General features: G+C 49.2%; 1 protein-coding gene across 22 annotated transcripts in view; it reads right to left on the bottom strand.

Annotated features, from left to right (window-relative positions):
• The window catches only part of MSI2 (musashi RNA binding protein 2), a 199,994-nt gene extending 183,908 nt beyond the window's left edge, over positions 1-16,086 (bottom strand). For 11 of the 22 annotated variants that reach the window (XM_041720091.2, XM_041720095.2, XM_041720089.2 and 8 more), the window contains exons 1-5: positions 15,721-15,876; positions 15,524-15,564; positions 15,314-15,395; positions 14,847-14,931; positions 10,655-10,696 (exon numbers count right to left, since the gene is read on the bottom strand). In XM_041720091.2, the coding sequence (XP_041576025.1) occupies positions 10,655-10,696; positions 14,847-14,931; positions 15,314-15,395; positions 15,524-15,564; positions 15,721-15,782 (312 nt within the window). In that variant the 5' untranslated portion in view covers positions 15,783-15,876. Of the gene's footprint in view, positions 1-10,654; positions 10,697-14,846; positions 14,932-15,313; positions 15,396-15,523; positions 15,565-15,720; positions 15,878-15,922 lie in introns of those variants that run through there. The other 11 variants (XR_012051461.1, XR_005982240.2, XR_012051462.1 and 8 more) reach the window with 2 other exon arrangements.
• Between the last annotated feature and the right edge of the window lie 8,157 nt (positions 16,087-24,243).

Below are 24,243 nucleotides of genomic sequence, written 5' to 3'. Positions count from 1 at the left end.
GGATGCAGCACTGCTGTGTACCCACACACAGACCTTCCCCCAGAAAGGCACCAGCAGCTCCCTGCTCCCCATTTCTCACCCCATACCACAGGAGCTTACCAAAGGTTTGGAAGCTCCAGGTAGATTCATATGGGTATCTGTTCTTCTGGGCTTTCACCCCTCAATCTTAAACACTTCACAGCCTTCCCCTGTGTCTGCTTGTGCCCTGCTCAGACTCAGAGCACCACTTGCACCATTCTTAAGATGCTCCAACTGCCCAGTGAAGCCAGGCTATCCTCAACAACTGTTCCTAATAAGTCAGTTCTAGTTACAAAAGCCTTTTGCAGAGGGTTTCTGTGTGACTGACTCACTCCCATCTCCAATGATGCAACACCCAGGCCATTTACACATGTGGCCTCATCACCCCATGGAGACTGCAGCTCCTCACCCAGCACTGCCCACAGCACAGCCAGGACACCTCAGCCCCCCAAACCCTGCATGTCCCCTCCTCCCCAGCACCTGGAACACACAGCCCGGCAGGTGCAGCCCCAGCACTCATCAGGTTTGGAATAACCCTCCTCTCTAAGGCACCAGCAATTCCCCATTCCAAGTACTGCAGAACATGTGAGCAGCACTTCTGTTTTGCACATCCAAAAAACAAGGGTGATGACAATCACTTACCTCATCTCTGTGCTAAGAACAAGGGCCACATTTAAACTAGTTTAAGTCATTTCAGTACACAAGGGCTCTGTGGAAGTAGGATGCTGATGTCTCCAGGAATGTACATAGCACAGACTATCCAGCCTCTGCACATGCTGCTCCTGCCACTGCTTCAGCTGCCCAACCACCAAATCACCTCTCCTCCCTCTGCCTCTTCACAGCCCAGAGCACATTTTCACCGGCATAACCAGCACCAATAATCAGCCAAGAAATTCAGGACTTGCTCTCTGATCTCTGTTCCCATCCAGAAGTGCTTGGCAGCATCCGCTTGTCTGCCGTGATCCAACAATCTCCAGTTCTCAGGAATGCGAGACAAACAGGTGCTGATGCCCTTCTCTCAGCTGGAGCCAATTTGGAGCATTTCAAGGAAACACACCAAGGCACTCTCAAACGATAAAGGGCTGCACCTGCCCAAGACCTCCAAGAACATTAAGAAGCAGCAAAATTTGTCTGACCATGTCCATGTAAGAAGTTTACCCTGCCCCTGCATTCCTTCAGCTGCAGCCAGGATGAAATAAGATTCATGAGTAAGGTGTTCTGCAACAGTACTTGTCCTCTCCTACCTGCTTCTCTCCCCATCACTTTCAAGTGAATTGACTCTTTATGTTACTTTCCACACACTGCAAGAGATCAGGATTACACAGCACCAGCTGAATAATGTTCTGCTCACACTATCATCAGCTTCATGCGTTCAGATGACAGTGATGGGGACTATAAAGGCACGAAGACAGATAATCACTGCTTATGTCTGCAATTATAGCTCCAATAAAGCTTCTTCATGGCTCTTTAGCACTAAGGCTTTTGGACTGGTAACTGAATTGTTTTAATATTTTTTCTATTCCCTATTTTGCTCTTTTCCTATTGCATACACATGCTTAACTGAGAGAGAAGACAAATGCCTCTACTAAAATATCCACTGGAAATACCTACAAAAAGAGGTCCAGAAATCTAAACTGACTTCTTATGACTACAAAATCAAAGCCATTCTCACAAAGCTTTGCACCCAGAGGAGTGCCCAGCCCCCAGAGGAGTGTCCAGCCCGGCTGTGGGGAGAGCAGCCAAGGCTGATCTGGAGGCAGAGGCCCCAGGACACGCAGTTCAGCGTGGTTCCCCCTCTCCTCCATTACTGAGAGCAGCCCCCTGTACCTACCACAACCCTGTGGCAGACCCCCCTTTACCCCCAACACAGTGCCCCAGCCCCCAGGCTGGTTTGCAGCCATGAGACCAGCACGAGCCATAATTCGCACCACCAGAGACCTTTCACGTGCCGTGGCCTGGCATCCTTATCTTGCTTCCCGTCCCCGTTGTTCGGAAGTGCTGGCGCACGGCAGGAACCTCAGAGGAACCTCAGCAGTTACGGCCTCCACCCGACCCAGAGCGCTGCCGCTCCACTCAGGGCTCCCCTACAAATCTTACAGCCAACAGCCGTTAAAAACAACAAAAACCCAGGTTAACCCCTCAAAGACAAGTCACATAAAGAGCTGGCAGCGTGCAGGGCTGCTCTGCCTCCCACACTTCCTCCCCTCACGCAGGGATGCTGCCAACATCCCCTTCAGACAGAGGCAGCCGTTTACTGCGGCACCAAACCCGCGTGGCAGGAAGCGGCTGCGCGCTCTGCCACGCTGAGATCTTGGCAGAATCCCCTGCTGCCCCTTTTCCTCTGACCCTTCATCTCCAGCCTCAATGGCAGCATCAGTACCAGCCTCAGCTGGGTTCCTCCATGCCAAGAACACCACAGTCTGACCAACAGCGGCTCTGCTTCCTCAGCTCTCAACCCCAGTGCACAGCAGGACTGACCCAGCCAACAGTGGGCCTGGGACATTTCCATAGCAGGTTTTAGGAGGGTTTTTTCAGCAGGCAGTGTTTGAAGAGGGTACAGTTAAATGTTTGGTGTGTATACAGCAGCCCACACATCCAGGGCTGGAGTCTCATAGCTGACCTACAGAAAGTGACTGGGGAGGAAGATGACATGTCTGGTGCACATCAATCAAAACAACTCCAAGCTCTTTATAGGAGAGACTTTTTGAGGAGAGGGAACTCCTGCTGCAAGAAGCAAACAGGTTTTGCTGTAGTGGTCTCAGGGCTTGCTCAGTACTGACAGGAGAGATCTCTCAGAGATCCCGAGGACATGGCAGAGAACAAGACCTGACACCACCCAACACAGGGCTGGTAGCAGTCCCAGACCAAAAAGTGGGGCAATACCCCCCATCCTCAGAAAACTCCTATTGTATTTCCCATCTCAGCATTACCCTTGGATTTCTTTTCAATGTTTTCTGTTCCTCCCACAATTCACTGAACACAGCATGCTGCTATAGGTTCTCTAGGTCTGCCAAATACAACAGCAGAAGTAGGCGAGTTTCACCAGCAAAGAAACATCTTTACACTCATTCACAGCACTTTGCAAACCTTTGGCAAAAGGATAAATGCTCCATGTACATATGGAGCCCTGCACACAGCTCGGGCTCGGAGCAGAGAATCGCACCAACACAGCTCTGAACATAAATGACTGATAATACAGCCAAAAGGAGAACGAAACAGGAGTTCCACTCATTCAGCAAGCACTGCAGAAGAATCCCTGGCAACATCCCCTTCAGCAACACCTTCTTCCAGCAGTGCAACAACCACCAAACCTGCCAGTGCTGAGGCTTGCAGCTGGCAAGCTTTTGCCATAAACCAGGCCCCTCACTTGAGCAACATCTCCCAGTCTAGTGGGATTCACGGAGACTTAGGACAAATACCCAGCTCCTTGCAACCTCTTTTCACACCACATTACCCTTTGGGAAGATTCCTGAACAGTGCTTATCCAGCAATGGTTAAAGCCTCCCCAGACTCTCTATCCAGCAGGCATTTTCTTTACAACGGCATTCAAGAAGCTGAAAGTCTTGTGGGCACTTCACAGTCCCTATTTTAAATAAATCCAAACTTCAAAACACTTCTTCACCCTGTGCTCCTCACCTTCTCTTTGATGCAAAACTGACCCACAGAACAACGTAAAGATGAGCTCTGAGTCAGGAATACTAAAGCACTGATTAAAACAGCACAGCACAGCTCTGGGAGCACTACAGAGGAATTCTGTACCCTCTGGGCCACACCAGCACTCCCAGGGACCAGCCCTGAGCCAGGAGGACTGGAGCTGCACCAGGACCCCCATCCTCAGCCAAGGAGCCTTGCCCAGCCCCATCTCACAGCTGTGTAGCACACACCAAGGAAAATAAAACCAGGGGGACTTAACAACTTCAAACCCTGGGAACTACTTAATTCACCAGATATTAGTTTCTTTCCCCCACCCCACCATTTTTCCCTCCCACCTGCCAGGCCACCTCATTACTGTCACTCTGCATCAGCTCTTGCTACAGTAGTTTTCTTGGACCTTTGCCCCTTCAGTCAGCTTGAAACCTCTTCCCTATTGTACATCAGAGTCAATGAGAAATTAATGCAAGTCTTTGCTGGGGGAGGGCAGGGCAGAGGCACCGACGCTTTCTGCTGCTGTCAATGCTTCTTTTCCTTCACCCTGCCTGCCACCTACACTTCACCAACATATTAAGGAGCCTTGTTTGCATCTCACTGAGGTCTCTGGGACTATTCCCCATGTGCAGAATTGCATAAGCCTTAGCAGGGTCCTTCTTTATAATACAAAGTTCCCAAAGTACAATCTTAATTTAAGCCTACTCAGTCACAACAATACACTCAGCTGCAGATGTCCCAGCACAGGGAATGACTGAGCAGGGGAGAACAACTTCCCAGCATTCTTCAGATTTTCTCTGCACTCAAAAAACAGAAGTACTTTCAACAGGAGAGTAGTAAAATGCCAAAGTTTAGAAGTAACTTATTAATACCGCATGCTGATCTGGCTACAAAGTTTCACAGTAACTTTCAAATTACTCAGCAAACCACAATTTCTACAGCAATAATATCGTAAAAATCATAGGCCATGTTGAACACCATTCACATAGTTTACAGAATTATTCCAGTGTGACTAAGGCAAACAGAACGTGTGATTTCAGGACTGGAGACTAAATTAAGCTTCAATAATGACTTTTTTTCAAGTCTGATGCTACAGTGACCTTGCAATCAGTTTTTTGAGGAAACAGCAGAATAGTATTTTCTTGTGAGTGAGATCCTCCAGAGGAGGGGGGAATATGAGAGAGATGAAACTGCCTATCTGAAGGAGAAGTGATAGAACTGACCATATACAAAGTACTGTCAAATACACAAAGTAATCTTTTAATCTTTTTCTGCTACGGGCTTCACAGTTCACCAAAGCATTTAATAATGTGCTTTGAGCCCATGCTGATTCAGCAAAGCACTTACCCACATGCTTATGCCAACTTAAGTACATGCTTAAGTGCCTTCACACAATAGGGGCAGAGAAGACTCAGCCCCTGAGATGAACCATTTTCTGAAACAAGCCATTTTCCCCTAAGGTGACTGACTATTTACAGCTTCTCTTCACTTTACAGCATGACCCAAAATGTATTTGAAGAGAACACCTAAATACAACTGAAAAGTCAAATAACTATTAGGAACAGCAAGATTCAAGGTAGAGCTTAATGAACTAGAATTATTCTTTGCTCCTTCTCAGCACAACATACATCTTGATGCACACACCCTACCTTGCCCTGTTTCAGTGGCTCTCCTCTAAAAATAAGTTCCAAGTTGCCTTAATGCTTTGGATTTCACAACATTTATGAGACTATCACCAGAGTCAACAGGCTAAAAAAAGAATCCATTAGCATTAACTGGCCTGTCACTGGCAGTGACAAATAAATGAATTTGATGGTTTTAGATCAGTCATTAGTAGACCTACCCCTGGGCTGATAAAGGCTCAGCACTTTGCAGAGGAGATGTACTCAATCTGGAAGCAGAGGGGGATGCACAGGGGTGTTAGCATGCCGCTCTCCTTCCATTTCCCTGACCTCCCTACCTCAGAACCTTTCCTGGCATATACAACTGCACAAAAGTCACCCGGTAGATGCCATTAAAAATAATCCAACAATTCAGGAAAACACAGGCAATGAAGAACCTCCTTTTTTAAAAAATCCCATGTTAGACAGTGTTCAATTTTAATTTTTTAATTAGCGGTATGTCAAAGGGAAGGAAAGTACACTAGGACTATTCTTAATATGAAGGACATCCTTAGGCAATGAGAATGGAAATACAGACGTTTTAACAAGCACAAGACAGTCTGTGGGGATTCAGGACAACACGAACAATCTACCTGAGTGATTGGGGAGACAAAATACATGTTTACATCTCCAAAATACAACAGTTACAGAAATGCAGCTCAGCTCCTGTTGCTGACAGAACTCCCTGCACTCCACACAAGGCCCTCACAGCCCCTTCTTCCTCTGGCTGTGACATCCAAGGACAGAGATCACCCCGTCTTGGCCACAGCACAGAGAGCACAAACCCCAGCCCAAAGACAAGGGGTTCCAAAACCCTGAGCCTACACTGCCTGGAGCTGGCTTCATCAGCCAAGACCCAGACTCTGAAACTTTTCTATTGGACCATCCAATTCTTGGAGCAGCTTATCCTGGACAAGGGATCCCCATCAAGGCTGGATTGGTCTTGAACAAGACACCCAAACAGTGGCCATGGACCACCCAAAGAAATCCCCCACACCATCTGGGAAGGACTTCACACTACTCTGCACACAGATGATACCATGATTATTATCAAGGTACACATCTATGCCTGATGCCAAGATTAGAAAATACTTCCTCTCTTACTCCACCCAGACCCGCAAATGCAGGGGAATCTAAAAAGAATTGAAACAAATCCTCAGGAAAAGGTCTGACCTTGCTGCTCATTACAGCCTGGTGGGGAAGGAAGGGTGGCAGGAAAGAAAGAATCCCTAGTTCTGATACTGTGTCCAGTTCACACTCTTTTGAGGAAAAAAGAAACTTCAAAGTCTACCTAACACCTAAAATAAGATGGGAAGTAGTAGGACTAACCTGGAGGAGTTTACACAAACAGAACTCTTGATTTTCTAGGTCCATCACTTGCTTTGGAATAAAATCTCTCCCTGCTACTCTGGCTGAGGCTTATCAGACAGCCAAGGGACGCAGACACCCCACCCACAGCTAACTTAATTGGAATCAGACATCTAAATCCACCAGCTAGCTTAAAAAAAAATCCCAGGTTAGCCTGGGTGCTGTCCCGAAAGGGCATGCCCTCCATTTGCTGCTCTGAACAGGCAGCTTCACACCACCTCACACGAAAGGAGAGCTGCTGACACTGCCTCTTGCCCAAGAAGAAGGACCAGATGTGCACAGCTGCTGAGCCCACGTGCCCAGGCAGACAGGAAACCCAGCTGGCCACGGGCACCGTGCGGATCTGGGACCAGGTGAGGCACAGAGGGGCCAGGACAGTCCTGCTCCAACCCCTGTGACAGTGAGAGTCCTGCTCCAGCCCCTGTGACAGTGAGAGTCCTGCTCCAGCCCCTGTGACAGTGACACGGCCAATAAAGACATCGCTGCTGCATCCCCAGCCCGTTACCAGGCAAAACAACCAGACCAGGTCCTTCTGCTGCTCTGTGGCACCAGCGTTCCGCACTCCATCCACGCAGACTGGACCCCAGACTGACGGGCAGTGGGCACCTGCAGCCAGGGTCACGCAGACAGGACACCAGACACGCCGTGCCAGCAGCAGCGGGCACCAACCCTGCCCTGGCTCCAGAACACAGCCAGCAGGGCACAGCCACAGTGCCCAAGAATGCCACACACCTTACTGCAGGCAGCTCCAGCTTGCTGACCTGGAGCAACTCCCAACCACTGGTGTTATGTCCCTGGAGTAAGTGCAGGAGAACAAGCTCCTCCATCCCACTCTGGAGGAACCTGAGCACAGAACACACCTCCGTGGGCAGCCTCACTGACTGGAAACTTTGGCTGAAGTTTTACCTGCTTCTGTTTCATATGTGGCTCTGCACAACAAAGCATCCAAATTCCAACACCAAAGACATTTTCATGGCCAAGGAACTACTTCACTGACATAGGCTACTGTCCTTTTGATCTTCAGGTTTGTTTTGTTTTTGAAATAAATCCCTAAGGCAGAGGCATGAGGGAGGAAAATGCTCACATTTGAAATTATCTAATGAAAATGTTAAATTGGGTAACATCACAATGAGCAGATAACATCAGAAATGGCAGGCTACGTTAATAGTAAGTCAAATTATTGTAGTCTTCAGTATTCAAAAGGGGGTACAAGGATTTTTTAAATCAGCAGAGTTACAGATGATCTCCTGTTACAGAGTGTCTTCCAGCACTGGAAGTAAGACAGATTTTTATCAAGGAACAGCAGCCCCAAGGAAGGAGACGTATATTCACCAGAAGCCCAACGAGTTAAACCCTGCAGCGGATTTCCTAAAACAATAGCTTCAAGTCGTGCTGGCCTTCCCAAGGAGAGCAGGATTACACATCCCGGTAATCCAGCAGAGGCAGTCAGGAGGATTTCTGCAGGGTCATTCTAAGGAAAGCAGGGAAGAATGCTGGGCTGTTAAAACCTGCCACTGCTTGCTCAGGAGCCAATCTGCATCACCAGAGAGGTGTCAAACCGAGGTTTAAAAAACCCAAAAGAAAGAAAGCGTTTTACTGGGCTGGGGTTTGAAAGGATCCACGGCAATTCCATGGATCAGGAGGGGAGGAACAAGTGAGTGTGGACTGGCAAAGCTCAGCTCTAATGACAGGGATGGACGGATGGAAGCACGAGAAGAGGGAATGCACCCCCAACCTTGCTTCACCTCACCCCCCATTACTGCCAGGAAAAGCACAGGAAAAGGTAAAAACCCAAAACAAATCCCCATTTTGCTAAACATACCAGGAAAGAAGATCACTCAGGGGAAAAAAATACAAAACAAAACACAAATTCTCCCCTTGCACCTAGAGAGAGACAGAGACATTTCATTAAATGCCATTAATCTCCACAGACCCAAGCATTAGCTAGTTAATTAGACTAAAGTACGGTCACATTTTAACGCTGAGCATTTGCTATTCAACTGGGATAAATGAACAACTAAAGTCCAAAACCTTAATTCAGTATCTAATTAAAAAACCAGAAAACAAAATATTCAGATTATGAAATGCTTGCCAGAATAATACATCATAATTGATGTAAAATCTGGTCTTTATTGCATCTGATTTTCTCCAGTCTCCAAATCAGGCTGTTTTCAATCTTCAGATTTTTTTCAAGTGCCCCGTAGAAATCCCAACACTTTAGAAAGGACAACTGTGTAAAAAGCAGCAAGAGACACTGCTGACCTCTCCAGAGAGAGCAAGCTCCTGCTAAGAGTGGAATTTGACCATTCCAGCATTTGCCCCACGCTTGAAAGATGTCTGTTACCAAAAACCAAGGGAAAAAAACCCCTAAGTGTAGAAAAACAAAATCCCCTTTGTCAATACAACCTGATTTTGCATTCTTTAACACAAAACTTTAACTCACTAATATCCTCGATGTAAAACATGTCCTCATTTTTTTAATTGTTAGAGAAGTAATCACATGGGACAGCTTAACAACTCCGTTGTATGCATTACAAACTTCTCCAAATAACTCTGTAAAAACAGATAACTGGCACTGACGACAGTTTAAAATGTAAATTAACCTTTAAAAGGTATTGGGAAGGGGGATAGGCACATCAAGCTCAAGATCAAAATTCTGTAAACTTTGAATTGTATATTACAGATGGCATCAATCCAACAACACAATCCAGAAGCCACAAGCCCCACACACTATAAACTCTTTGCTCAGTGCAGAAGCAAGCCAGGCACACTTTTATTCACCAATTAGTAATTAGATATGTCCTAGGAAGAAAAGAACCTCTAAACATTTGCCTACATTAGTCTGGTTTAAAATTCTGTGAGTAGGCTGCTGGGGTTTGTTCCCCTTTTTTTTTTATAAGAACTCCCCAGCACCTCTCCTGTGCTATGCCTGGGGGTTTTAAATGGCACAGGGTTTTTCCTAGGTGCCTATTTTGTGCAATACTTATCATGGTTCAACACACAGTTACACTGCTTGCTTTCATGAGGGGCTGCATGCAATAGCAGTTCAGGCAGTTGGTCTGGCAGTTTCCCACCACCAACTTTAAACCACTTTTCCTTATTGCCTTGCATGCACAACTTTGCAGCCTTTTTCTCCCATTTTTACCAGAAGACTGAAGTTACCCAAGATGACAAGTGTATACACAAGTGCCATACATCAGTTAAATTAAGTTTTTCCAATAGACTCTCAAAAACGAATTTAAAAAAAAGTCAATTACAAAAGTTTTCTTTCAGCCTCTGGCTTTCAAAATTCACACGCTGCAAGTCTGGCTTTGAAACGAATTTGTTTTCATTAGGCACAAGCTAAAGTGCAACAAGCACTTGCATGGCACAGGCAGCTCCTGCAGGAGAAATGGCACCCAGTGGCATTTGGAGGGAGCACACGGCTGTGTCCCTGCACCGTCCCCGTGCCACGCCAAGGACTGGCCACAGCATCCCCAGGCCACTGCTCCGGCCAGCCTGGCCAGCTGGACACTCACAGCTCACTGCTCCCCTGCTCCTACAGAACACCCAGGGCTCAGAGCCTCACCAGCAGCTTGCCCTCCCAGGCTCACACACAACTCCGCACGCATCTCCCAGTTATACAAAAGAAAATTTGCGAACAATGAAGGCAGAGATAAATCCCCATCCATCACAACCACAGAACTGGAAGCTCACTCAAAACAAGCCTGAAGCCTGCATTTAATCCAAAGACTCCTCACGAACACGACACGCTGCCCAGAGCGGCCCCGGTGCCGCTGCCCGGCCCGGCAGAGCGGCTCTGCACGGACACGGAGCAGCCTCCCGGGCCTCCGTCACGCACTGATCCCCCAGAGCAGCAGCTTTAAAAGCTTTCATTGCCAATTCCCCGGCTGAAACCCGAACTGCCTGGCAACAATGATTCTCTGTGTGCCTGAAATCCTATTATCGATCCTCCTACTTACCTTGGGCTGTGCTCGTCGGGGAAACGCAACTTTAGGGTCAATCTGAGGAAAAAGAAAAGGGGAAATCAACAGGGTAGCTTTGGTTGTCATTTTACATTATTTTGGTTTTAAATCACTGAATTATTAATCCCTCATTTCTCAGGCTTGTAATTCAGCACAGCGGGTCATCCAGAACTACTCTGGAAATGACAGGTCACAGTCTGGGTTTGTCTGGGGAGTTTGGCAGGGGCGGGGAGAACGGGAAGACAGGAAGAAAAAAACATCTCTTCTGCACTCTCCTCCATCATCTTCTGGGCAGCAATCCCCATGGGTGCTCTGGATCAGCATCTAGGTGCTGCCTCTACCAACAAAACTGCATGCTGAAGATTTTCCACATGCCCTAGAGGTTGCACAGAAAGAGGGCCAGCGTTCCTGACCAACATCTTAACTTGGTGGCTTGGACACCTGCCCCTTCCTGCACTTGGGTTTGGGGTTGCTTCTTTTTTTTCTGCTTTGTTTTGCTAACTGACAAGCAACACCATACAAAAAAGGAAAGCCACAACTAAAGTCAAATTATTCACATTTCAATTACTAATACATTTAAAGAACTAGAGTCCCCTCCATAATAATATGCCCAATTGATCTGATTTACTCACTCTCAAAGAAAATATGTGAGCAATGGAAAACTCCAAAGGGGCATTTCTGGGATGGGGCGGGAAGGGAGGAGATTAAGTTACAAACAAGTTTCATGTATGTGAAGTATACACACATTGACCTCAAAAGTAAACAACTTCCTAAAAAGGGTTTTCCATTAAGGAGTTACTCTAACTATTCATGTATGAAGCATGTCACCACAGACAAAAAGAAAGGGGAAGAAACCCCCTTGCTTTACCCCCCCGGCCTGTTTTAAGATGCAGTGTTGGCTCCCCTTGTGCTGCATGAATTAGCACGTCCCCTCTGCATTCCAAAATGCCCATTCTGCAACCCCACACAACTTCCACAGGGGTCATCCGTAAAAAGGGACTCCTCTCTCCCATTCAAAAATCACATGAAACCAAAAGGGCACCAGGGCAGACACAAAGAAATGGCACCCAGTGGTGTTTGGAGTGAGCACAGGGGCAGCAGGCTGGATGTAAACAAAACCACCAGACCTTCCAACAATGGCTCCCCTAAATCGCAGTAAAACGCCCGTGTGCTGCTGCTCTCACTGCTGGCGCTCAGCAGCACCTGCACACAGACATCTTCTGCCTGAAGAGGCTGCAAAAGGATGGTTTGAAGTACTGGATCCTACCTGAACTGTGCAACCTACACAGCTTTCAGTGCTGTCCTTGCCTGCACAACCAACTAACACTGACAGTGCTAAGCATATTTAGGACAGGCTTTTTTAGAGTTCTGGTTTGGCTTTTGTTGTGTTTCCCCTCCTCAAGCAAACCCTGATGAGGAAGAGGAGCTGTTTCCATTTGATATTGTTATTCCTCTGGTGATAAATATTCCTGTCACTGCTAAATAACCACGGGCCTCTCCTAAAAAGCAGTTTTACTCAATTAATTTGTCAAAATGGGAAATACCGCAGACATTTGATGTGCAGCTGATAAAACTGATTTGCCTCTGTCAGGTACAAATATTGCATCTTTTTAGGACACACCTGAGAAATGAGCGATTACATGCCATTTTATTGTTCAAAAAGCATAAAAAGTAAAATTATTTATCTAGAGAGCTAACCTTTTCATAGAGATTAACATTATCTACAAATATATTCAGCACTGACTAGGCATTTGTCTACTGGGGAAATACAACAGGTACGGATTTTCCACAGCGATACCCAAAGGTGGAAAAATATACACTTTTCTATGTTTGCTCCAAAACTACAAGTTTTCCCACCAAAGAACACCAGGCCCATCAGAGGGACATTACTGCAAAGTCCTGCTGGTAAGAAGCTGGGAGAGCCATTAAACTCCAAAGCAACACATTCATTTTTGAAGGTCAGTTCAAAGAGCATGGACTCCCTTGCACCACAGCGACAGATTTTCTAAAAGAACTGAATTTTCCTTCCCAAAACCTTTTGCATAAACACCATCAGCCTTTGAAAACAAACACTAGCAATGAATGTGGCAAATCCATACCTTTTGCATAACCCTGTCAACTATTTAAACAACCAAAAGGAAAAAAAAAACAAAAACAAAAAACTGAAGTTCTACCAAAAAAAAATTAGTTAGTTAGGTACAATTCTACTTACTGTATCTACAAGTCCTCTAGGAAATGACTATAATACTATTTCTGATATGAATGGCCATTACCTAAACAAAGCTTTTAACGTAACTGTAAACAAGAGCGACGTTTCCATGCCAATACCCAACCGATCTGCCTCCTGTGCTGAACGTTGAAACAGAGTCAAATGCCTTGTTATACTGCACAACAGTTACTACAATACTCTACAAATACAGCCTGAAAGGACCTGCCTGGCTCTGGGCTTCACTTTTAAGCTGTGTTATGGATTCTAAGGTCAGTTTTGTATTTGGATTGATTCAATCATTATCACACAACCAAAACTGAGGCGTATCTGCCCCAGTGAAGCTCGTCACCCCTCCCCCAGAGAAGAGCAAATTAATACATTGCAGGGACTAGACTGTGATACAAGAAAAAAGCTGGGGGAGGACCTAATTATAGTCAGAAATATGACAGGGTGTCCTCCCATGATTTTTTTTTTTAACTCTCGTTCAAGATACTGTTTGCCTTTGTTCTTCTTATCTAAATTTATCTTTAAAAACACATAAAGAATATAGCTGTACATGAAAAGTCTGGTGAGTTTAATTTCAGGAGCACGGTTGAATCAGTTATCTTACCATATCTGATTAAACCTAAAATCAAATTATTAAGGCATGTGAAAGCATGGGCTTCGTGTTCAGGCAAGCCCAGCAGAATCTGCAGGTCGAATTAAAACACTAGATTCCACCTGCTTCTACAAGAGCTTTAGGCTTTTTGTTTCCATATAAATTACATTTTTAAAAAAACATATCCTCATGTTTGCTGCCTGCTTCTCCCTTTCTTCATTTAACTACAATCTCGCACACACAGGCACCCGTGAGATGTTGCAGCACCGAGACAGGATGGCTCCTAACACCACGCTCAGGTTAAAATAAAACCCTGAAGCCCCAGGACAGAGCCTGTAAACCCCAGTGGCAGTGAGGACCACGCTCGATCTGCCCAGCAGAAGGTCTCTGCAGACAGTTCCCTTCCCCAAACACAGCCCCTCCAGAGCCAGCAGCACCGGAGCACTGATGACCTCTACCAGTGTCCTTCCCCCCTCCCCTCCCAGCTTTGCCGAGGCTCAAAACTACAAACGAAGTAGGAGGCACAAAACTTCATCTTTTTGCTTGGCCTTGATCACAGGGAGAAAACAGGGCCCAGAGCTGCACTTGCGCGATACCTTTTGTTTGACCCAACACTGAAAACACCATATTGGGGTAGGGGGCAAACTCGGGTGGGGAATTCTCGTTTAAAAAAGCCCCAAACAAATGTAATGTTTATTAAAAAAAAAAAAAAATCAGCTGCATCTCACAAGCATTTTTTTCCTTATATCATGCACTGGAGACTGAGCGCAGCAAAAAGCTCTGGAGAAACAACAACACATTAGGACTTGTGCTTCTCTACCACATCCACTCTCCAGCTCTTGCAGAGCTTCCCATAAATTACCGCGTGCGTTTCGCCGGGGCCCTGCCATCACAGGTGAGAAGACCTCTCCAAAAAATGACTTTGGAAAAGACAAGAGCAGCAGCTTTCGCGGTTTGACAGTAAGTCACTCCCACCTTGAAACGCGCTCAACAATACATAAATAATCAATCAAAAGAATCACAAGAATCACAAAGTTCCCTGCAGAAAGCGTGCCGCAGCCCAACACCAAAAAAAAAGTTGGATTTTACTCCACAGCTTTTTCAATGTCACCGCTCAATAAAATATAAGGCCGGGGGAGGAGCCAGCGGTCGGTATGGGCGAATTCGGATTTCGGGGGGAAAAAAAAATTAAATAAAAATTAAAAAAAAGAAAGTTACTGCTTTTGGCAAGTTAAAAGGCAGAGTCTATAAAAAACATAAGGAATAGCGGAGCAAGGTCCCGGTGCAGTGCCGGGCTGGCAGCGGCCGAGCGGGGCTCGGAGCAGTGTCCCCGCCGCGCCGGGCCGGGCCGGGCAGGGCAGGGCAGCCCCGGCAGCACCTACCGTCTTGGAGTCCAGCTCGTGGTGCGGCTGAGCCAGGACTTTGTCTACACTCGCCGGATCCGCGAACGTAACGAACCCGAAGCCTCTGCGAGAGACAAAGAGCGAGGGGATGGCGGGGGGGGGGGGGGGTGTGGGGGGGTGGTGATGAGAATTGGAGCCAAAGGGAGAAGTCATAAAAATAAACCGCTGGGTCCCCCTCCTTCCTCCGCCCTCCCCCGAAGCCGCCGGGTGCAGGGGCGGCCGGCTCCGACCCCCGGCCGCTCTCCGGCTCCACCGGCCGCTTTGTTTCCTGCTCGGGCTGGAGGGATGCGGGCAGAGCCCTCCCGCAGCGCCCCACGCGCGCAGGGGGATGCGGGGCTGGGATTCGGGGCTGGGATTTGGGGCTGGGATCGGGGGCTGCGGGTCCACCCGCCCCGACCGCAACTCGCGAAGTTTGTCAGCCCGAGCGGGGTGGGCGGCGGTTTTACCTGGAGCGCTTGGTGGTGGGGTCCCGCATGACCATACACTCCCTAATTTCTCCGAATTTGCTAAAATAGTCTCTAAGGCTGTCTGCGGAGAGAGAGCGGAGAGGGAGAGGAGGGTCAGGGCTGGGGGGGCGCGGGCAGGGCCCGGCGCGGCGGGACGCGGCCCACGCGGGGCGGGACACGCGTGGGGAGGGGGCGGCGGGCGGGGGTTACCTGGTGAGGTTTGCCAGCTGAGGCCGCCGATGAACATCTTGCTGGAGGGAGAGAGCAGAGCGGAGTTGAGCGCCGGTGCGGGATCGGCCATTTTGACGGGGCAGCTCCCGGCGGGGCGGAGGGGCGCGGAGCGGAGCGGCGCGGAGCGGGGCGGGCCCGCCTGACCGCCCCTGGCCCCCGCCGCCCCGCCGACTTACCCGGGGTCGTGCTGCGCCTCTCCGGGGCTCCCCGAGGTAGCCTGGCTCCCGTCCGCCTCCATGGCCGCGCCGAGCGAGAGCCCCTTTGAGAACCCCCCCCGCCCGCCCAACCCGCCCCCCCCGGCCCGGCTCTGGCTCGGTTTGCTCCGCTTGCTTTGCCCCTTTTTCCCTTCCCCCCTCCTCCTCCTCCTCCCTCCGCTACCGGAGGATCTCACTGGAGAGGCGCTGGGGCAGCAGCCAGATCCGTCACACGTGGGATCGGCTTAGCTCAGCGCCGCGCCGGCGCTCCCTCCCCCCGCCGCCATCCTCCCCTCCCTCCATCCCGCCCCTCCCCCGCGGGGCGGGGCCTCCGCGGCGCGTGGCTCTCCGTGACGTCACCGTGACGTCACCGCGCCCTCCCCGCGCGGCTCCCGCCCCGCGCGCGCCCGTCCCTCAGGAGTGTCCGCGACACCCGAGGCTGTGCCCGTGGGGCTGTCCCTATGGGGCTGTGCCCCGGGACTGTGCCCCGGGACTGTCCCCATGGGGCTGTGCCCCGGGACTGTGCCCATGGGGCTGTCCCCATCGACTGTGCCCATGGGGCTGTGACCCGGGACTGTGCCCATGGGGCTGTCCCCATGGGGCTGTGCCCCGGGACTGTGCCCATGGGGCTGTCCCCATCGACTGTGCCCATGGGGCTGTCCCCCGGGGCTGTCCCCACGGCACTCTCCCCATCGACTGTCCCCACAGGACTGTGCCCCCGGCACTGTGCCCACGGCACTGCCCCCACGGGACTGTCCCCAACGGACTGTGCCCCCGGGCCAGTCACACCCTGCCCGGCGCCCCCGACCCCCATGAGGGGTGGCCCGTGGCCGAACCCGGCTGTTCGCTGCCAGCCCCCTGCTCTGCTCCGACCCCTCACAGCCAGGCGGGCGTCAGGGCCTCCACATCCCTGTGCCACCATGTCCTGGGGCTCCTCCACATCCCAGTGCCCTTGCAGGGCTCCAGCAGCCCCGCGTCCCTGCTCCCCGCTGTTCCTGTGTCCTGACAGCCCCACACCCCGAGGCTCCGCTGAACCCCTCAGTTCAGGAACCCCTCAGTTCAGGAACCCCTCAGTTCAGGGAACCCCTCAGCTGCCTGGCACTGCCCAGCCAGCGTTTCCCCTCAGCTCCTGCATTTCCCACTCCGGGTTTGACCAGTACTTTGCGGGTTCGGGCTGCCAGGTATTGGTGTAATTATCCACAGCAAGCAGGTTCGCCTAAATTAAGGAGCATGGATTTGCACACCCAGCGGGACTGAGCCACATTACCCTACATTTTCAGAGACATCCGTGGATTTGGAGTTCTTCAACCTGTCCAGCACCGAGTGCCTCCCAACCAAAGACCTCCCAGCTCAGCAGCCAAGCCTGCAAGAGCTGTTTTGGGGATGCCAACTATTTCCAGCTCAGGGATTATAATATTTTTACTGGGGCTGGGAGCAGTATGTGGATGTACTTTCCAGCAGGGACTAATGAACAAGGTGGGAATGAGTGGATGTGCGCAGGGCTGGGAGGTCAGGCCCACTGGAGAAACACCCCTCTTCATGCTCCGACGCTGACCACTGTAAAATGGGATATAATTCCCTTTATTTGGTTTGCCATGAAATGCTTATCTCTGGCTCAGCAGTGGGGAAGGCTCTGCCCCTCCAGAGCGGGCAGGGAAAGGGGGATGACCTGGCCCTGCCCCAGCAGGGTGAGCAGCACCAATGTGCAAAGGAAATGGATGGGGGAGGATTAAAGAACAGTCTTTTTCTCTCCGCTTTGAGCTTTCTTTAGATCTTAGCTATTTCTTGTAATAATCACTGGGAAATTACTAGTCAGGAGAGCGGTTCCTGGGGTTATATTACCCCTTTAATCTCTCTGGCAGCGGTGCAGAATTTTAAAGGGGTTCCAGAATGAACAAGCACAAGACAGATTTTGCTGATGGACAGAAGGAACTTCAGTGCAGCTGCTTATGGCTCAGAAAGAAATTTTGATTGCTATATATTAAAAGGAAATCTCCACTGCTATCCCTTCCATCAGCAAATGCTGCAGGTCAAATGGCTTTGGGAAGACTTTATCAGTACATTCTCTCTCCACTTACCCCAGAACTGAGGCTGGGTTCAGGGGTGTGACGAGTTTCAATCTGTTCAGTTGGTTTTGCTCTTTGTGAGCACTCTGCTGTCACAGCAGAAGCCAAACCCATGGCACCAGGGATGCTCTGGGGACACGCTTGGCACCTGAAGCCCAGGGGTGACAAACCAGGATCCACTGTCCTGCTCCTTTGGCAGCAGTCGACAGCACCCAGCCCCAAAGGTGCTGTTCCAGCCCCAATCCCAGATTTTCCTCCAGCCCACTGAGAGTTTGCAGGCTTGCCCTCTTCTCCAACCTCTAATGTTCATGCTAAAAATCCAAAGTCCCAGTGGAATTTGGGAAGTAGCTAATGAACTGCAAAGCTGACATCTGTAACTGCCAGCCAGGGATAACGTTCTCCCTAGCTGCACAATTAAAAGTTGAAGCGTTTAGTCCAATAACAAGGAAAGTTACTGCTATTGATTCAAACCAGCCCAGATCCTCCATGGTGGCTCTGCAGGACACTCGAATTTGGGACCATCACATCTGTCCACATACTCAGATAACACTCACTCTCATTAGCAGGTTTTAGCCTCACCAATTTCCTTTCAATTTTTACAACTCCCGTTTCATATCGGAGACTGATGCAGAGTTGTTAAGGGCAGCATTTATAAGGCCAAAGTGACACGAGACCCCATATCTCCTTGGAGATACATGAGCCCTGAGAGCCTGATTTCTGAAACAAAGAGACCTTGGGCTCCTAAACCAGCTGGGCATGGATTGGGAATGCTGCTCCAGGTACGGAAGGTGGCATGTCCCAGTCTCCCAGGCTGCAGCCCCATCCCTTGGACATCCTGTCTTTGCCACACAGCACTGCCAAGGGGCTGCATCCACCTCACACTGCCTGGAGAACGAGTTCATCTGTCTGGGGCTGTAGGAATCTGCATTTATGTGTTGTATGCTCTATAAATTCAGTGTCATAATAAAAAGGATCTAAATCTTTACTGAATAATTCATTTTCATGCATAGGGAAGAAATAATGACCTATATTACATTCCATCTATCATTTAGCAGGTTGTGGAGATTGATCGGCCGGTGGGTTTCGAGGTCCCCAGTGAGGAGCAGGGCCCTGCCTGCTGCCCAGCTGTGTCTTCACCTGACAAACATTATTTAGATAGAATTCTAGGGGGTGATATGCTGGGGAGCTGCCAGGAAGTCAAAGATCATTTAAAATGCAGAATATGTCATTGCAAACAATTGGTCTTCTTGGTGCATCTCTGCCTTGGGCGTTACCCCAGTGCCTGCAGCACCCACAGAGCCACACCAGGAGCGGGGCTGTGCCAGCCCTGCCTCAGAGGAGACACAGCACAGGGGATGGAAGAGATGTCTTTGGGGTCTGTGGTGTCAGACTGGTCAGGGCTGTCTAGGCACCATCCACATCTCCAAAAAGCTGGGCAAAGACTCCCTGTGTGTCCCTGGGATTCACAACAGAGGACAGGCTTTTAAGTGCACAGCACTCAGCAGCTTTGGTTGTGATATTGGTAGACAAAATTTCAGCAGAGTGCAGACTTAGTGCGTTGGATATTTTTGATTTAATTTTAGGCTGCCCGTCCATTAACGTCACCTGTGTTTCCTCGTGGTGAGCTCTACACCGCCTCCCATGTTGCCAACCCCTCTGTTTCCACCTGCTCCATCACCTGAAAGGAAACCACCAAACCCAACACCCATGAGCGCTGCCCAGCCCTGGGGCTCTCAGCAGCCCAGGGCCAGGCAAGAAAACAAACAAAAACCACTGAGTCTGGCTGCGCAGGAGGGAGTGACTTTAAAACACAGCAGCCAGTCCCTAAACAGGAATAGGCTATCCCAGAACCAGTAATTTTAGGGAAGCAGTACTGGTTCACACCTGGTGCAAATGTGGCTCCATATTTTGGGTAGACTCTGGAGTTTTTCGCCATCAAGTTCCAGATCTGCATCAAATTATTTCAGCATTTGCTAATGAAGACATTACACTGACCTTATTAAAAACATCGTGATTTTCATCTTAACTGAGAAAACAGTGTTTTTTCCAACTGTTTCAAAAGAAGAATAAAACCCAAATATTATCAGGCCCATCTTTCATATGATAAGGGGGGAGGGGGAAGCTCTGTGAGGAAAAATTTCAAAGCCTGCTTTGTTTTCATCAGCTTTGAAATCAACAGACAGCCCTGAGAATTTTGTTTTTCAGAACCGCAGTGTTTAATTCTATTTACTACTTCCAGGCAATTCTATATATACACACAGCGAAAAACCCAAGCAGCTCACTTTAAACAAATCCTCCTGCTTTTTTCAGATGTGTCATTCCTCCTGCGGGTAGGATTGCAGGATACAGATCAATTAAGTTAAAGCCAAAAACAAAGCAGGGAGGAGAGGAAGGGGGAGAGGAGGGTTTGAGCTGTGCCTGGGCAGCTCTCCCTGCTGGATCTGGCGGGGGTCACTGTCCTGTGGGCACCTTGGCTTCACCTGAAGGACGGGCTTAGTGGGGAATTTGCCAATGACTTCCCCAGCTTTGTTGCCTGATAGAGCAGCTGGAAATCCAGCCTCTCACTCCTGTGCTTGGACGTATCCAAGCACCCCAAGTTACCCCTTGTGTTGCCTCTCACCCTGGGGTGGATGCAGTTATGCCAGAAATCCCATTTCCTTCCCTCTCCTGAAACCAGGCTGTCTACCTTATTTCTCTCCCTGATTAATTTTTACCAAAGGCCTTTAAGAGCCTCTGATAAACTGCTCCCAAAGTCCAAACTAATATTATTAACTATGAATCTTCTCCTATAAATAATTTCCAGAAGTAGATCAATGCTACCACTGAGTCAATGGATTCATTGGAATCATTTCTTCCTGTTACTCTTGGGTTTTTTTCTCCCTGTCGCCACTAATCAATTATGATGATAAAACTACCCTGGAACACCCCCAAAATAAAGATAAACAGTGTGTATTATCAGAGGCTGGGGCTGTGTGCGGTGTTGAAGATGCGTTACCTTCTCTGAGCCACATTTGTTTTCCTCTACAGACAGTTAAGGGGAAAAAAAAAGGAGGCCCAGTAAATGAATGGTCTGGTGTAACACAGCATTAATTCCCTGACCTTCCGCATTGAGTGACTAAGAATCTCAATCTCAATTATTCCTTTCATGACGGAATCTAAAATAGACACAGCAAGTCCTCACATTCTTGCTCAAAAGCAGGAGAGGTGGAATGAGACGAGTCAGCCCAATCACACTGAAACCACATCCATTATCAGTTCCATGTCATTCAAAAAAATCGACTGCGGGAGAAAGCAAGAGCATCCAAGGAGAATTATTGCAAAACATGTGCTGGCAGGATCTGGATAAATACAGACACTCATTTATATATGCACATGCATTTAAAATTCACAAGTGTGGAGCTGAATCAGGGGTAGGAAAAACAAGTCACTCCCCAGAGGACACCATCGCTCTAAATTAACAACAGGCAGATCAGAATTGATGAAAACACCCTGAGAGGCTGTTAAACCAAGCTCCCGCTCTGCAGATTGTGGGGTTCCCTCCCATTTTGAAGTTTGGGCATTCCTGAACCTCTGGTATGATAGAAATGGCAAACCCATCATTTCCTGTCTGACTTTAGAGTTAACTACTTTGTTTGATCCTCTCTCGTTAATCAAATGATTCCTATTGCTGATACAGCAAATTCCATGACCATTAAGATCACATCAAAGGACACACGAGCAAGAAAGTTTCCATGAGGCGTTAGACTGTCTCAGCACAGATCTTCCATGGATACAAAATCCTCACAGTCACACTACCACGTATTGGCTAAAGATCACCCCTTCATCCCTGGATCTTTGAAGGTATTTTCCGGCAGGTGGAAAACAAGGACAAAACCAGACCCAGCTGTGGGCCGCTGTTCGTGCCAGGGGCTTTGTCCAGCCATGCCTGGCCCTGTGCAGGCAGGAGCCTCACTCCCTGCATGCGGGGCTGTCACCCTGGGCCTACCTTTAATGGAATTCCCTGGTTTCCATGTAAGTCACTGCTTTTCCAGCAGCAGATGTGGCTCGAGCTCCCGAGTTTGCCTTTCCGGCCAGGGCCTGGCACAGCAGGCAGCAAGGCTGCAGCGAGCCGGGAGACAAGGAGTCACACACAGCCTCTGGCCACATCCTAAATTCCAGCATTGTACGGCAGGAAGAAATGTGCCTGGGAAATGTAGCTGTAACTACATTAAAGCACCATAATTCAATTCCAACCACATCATTACGGAGGTGCAGATCAGATAAGCACGGAGAGCAAGGGAGCCGGGCTGTGCCGGTGCCGGGCGCGTTTGGGGCTGGGAGAGCACCGCGCTCCCTCCTCCGGGGATGTCCCACACGTTTAAACTGCAAACCCACCTCTCCAGGCGGCGTGCTGCACTCCCTCCCTCCGCTCCCAGCCAGTGCCACCCCTGCAGCCCGAAGGGCAGAGCCTGCATCCTGCCTGGCAGGGCATGGTGATCCACACGGGCCCTCACCCCATCCAAGAGGCTTCACCAGGGCGCTGCTGGAGAGCAGGGGCAGCTCTGCAGCCCATGGCTGAGCTGCTGCTCTGACACCCCTCCAGTCCCCAGCCTTCCCCACACTGCCCAGGGATCTCCAGCCTCCCCACAGAGGGATGGGGGTGAGGAGGAGCTGCTGGGGCCGTCTCCCCCGGAGTCACCCATCCACCGCCATCCAGCATCAGCCACACTCAGGGCAGCAGTGCCCTGCCCAAAATCACACCTGACCACTACATCTGTCTGGCCATGGACTGGAAACCCTTCTTTGAGTTACTACCTCCTACCAGGGAAAGTGCTTTTCCCATATTTAAGAGATTCCTCAGCTTTAAGCACCCTCTCCCACTAGATTTAAAGCGCTGATATACTGACTTGTCAAGGCCCTGGATTCCTGGTCTGACTTTTGGGCAGCCATGAGATTAACTCTTCTGTTCCAAATCATTTTAAGCAGAGGTTAATGCTGAACTTGTGCTTCTGCCTTTGCTGAATCAGGGCTTTGCCAACTTCCTGCTTTATTTATTTGGCTTTCTGTGATTGCTGAGCCGGGATGGCAAGGATCCTACCTTGAACCTCCCCTGGGACCTCTTGTGATGAAAAGCAAAGCCTGCAAACACTGTGGAGTCTCTGCTGCATTAGGAGAGGAGTTTCATGAAGATTCATGTCTTTCATATTGTTCTATGAAATTAGAGAGCAGAAGAAAATTACTTTCGAGGAAGTGAAGATGTACTGCAGCAATTTAGTTATAAACATAATTAAGCAACTGGCCCTGACATACCCGTCCTTTCTTGGCTGAAATTCAGCTGGAGTTTCCATTGATGTCAAGATCAAGCTATGCAAATAATTAGAACAAGCTTTGTCAGGAGAGCAAGATCCAAGAGATTTTGGGTGACAAGGTCTGTAACAATGTTCCCCTCGCTCCTTCTGAGCTGGATCCAGATCTTTAGGTCCTTCATTTCCCTTCCAGAAGCGGCTTCCAGGCTCCAGACACTGAAGGAAGAAAGGCTGGGATCCCGCATGGACCACTGCGTTGTAATGAAGTCACTCTGCCACTTCAGACTTACCCAAGTGACGTTGATGGGTTAATTTTGCGCTGAAGGCTCTCAGCTGGGTCAGGCACCATCTCCCTCTGCTCTGCCTTGATGCCAGGTTGGGCACCACGTGCTGTCCCGGAGGTGGCACCCAGCCAGGTCAGACTGGCACCGGTGCCTGGGAGTGTTCCGTGGGACTGCCACAGCCCTGAGGTGACATCCCTGCTCCACCTGGGGCCTTTGTGCTCCCTTGGAATGAGGGAGTGGTGCAGAGCCTGGAGATGGGGCGAGCAGGACCATTTAACTGCCTGAAATAAGAACTGAGCACTCAACACTTGCTTGTCACAACTTGCTTACAGATGGGCACAATCACAAACGTGCAATTTCTAAGTGTAAATACACTTACAGACTGGTTATAGTGAAGCAAAAGCAAACTGCTCTTAAGCTGAGCTGAGAGCCCTGGGCTTTGGCAGCGATATTTAGAGCTTTCCTGAGTCCCTGGGTGTGGAGTGGTTTTCTAAAATTGCCGGGTTTTTAGTTTTTGTTTAAAGTAAATGTATGGTCTTTGAAGCTCCAAGGAAAGAACTTGAAAAATGTGACCTTTAGAGCTTCGATGCCGGGTGACAAATAAAAAGAATCCAAAGAACAATCCCCTTAAAAATATACACGGCTATCATTTAGCGAGCAGAGAAAGGAAACAAGGATGATGTGATTTGCTTTGAGGCCAGGGTTGACAGCAGCTTCTTAGATTATCCTTACAACACCGGTGGGGTAACACAGTAGCAGCAAACGTCTCCTGCATGCACCACTGCTTGCCCAATTTGCAGGATCAGGCGCTGAGCTGGGGCTGCCTGGGCTGAGCCAGCAGCCGTGCCCAGCCCACGGTCCAGCAGCGCT

The sequence above is a fragment of the Taeniopygia guttata genome, chromosome 19 (genome assembly GCF_048771995.1).
Source record: "Taeniopygia guttata chromosome 19, bTaeGut7.mat, whole genome shotgun sequence".
NCBI classification, from domain to species: domain Eukaryota; kingdom Metazoa; phylum Chordata; class Aves; order Passeriformes; family Estrildidae; genus Taeniopygia; species Taeniopygia guttata.
This window is presented reverse-complemented; position numbering and strand designations above follow the sequence as displayed.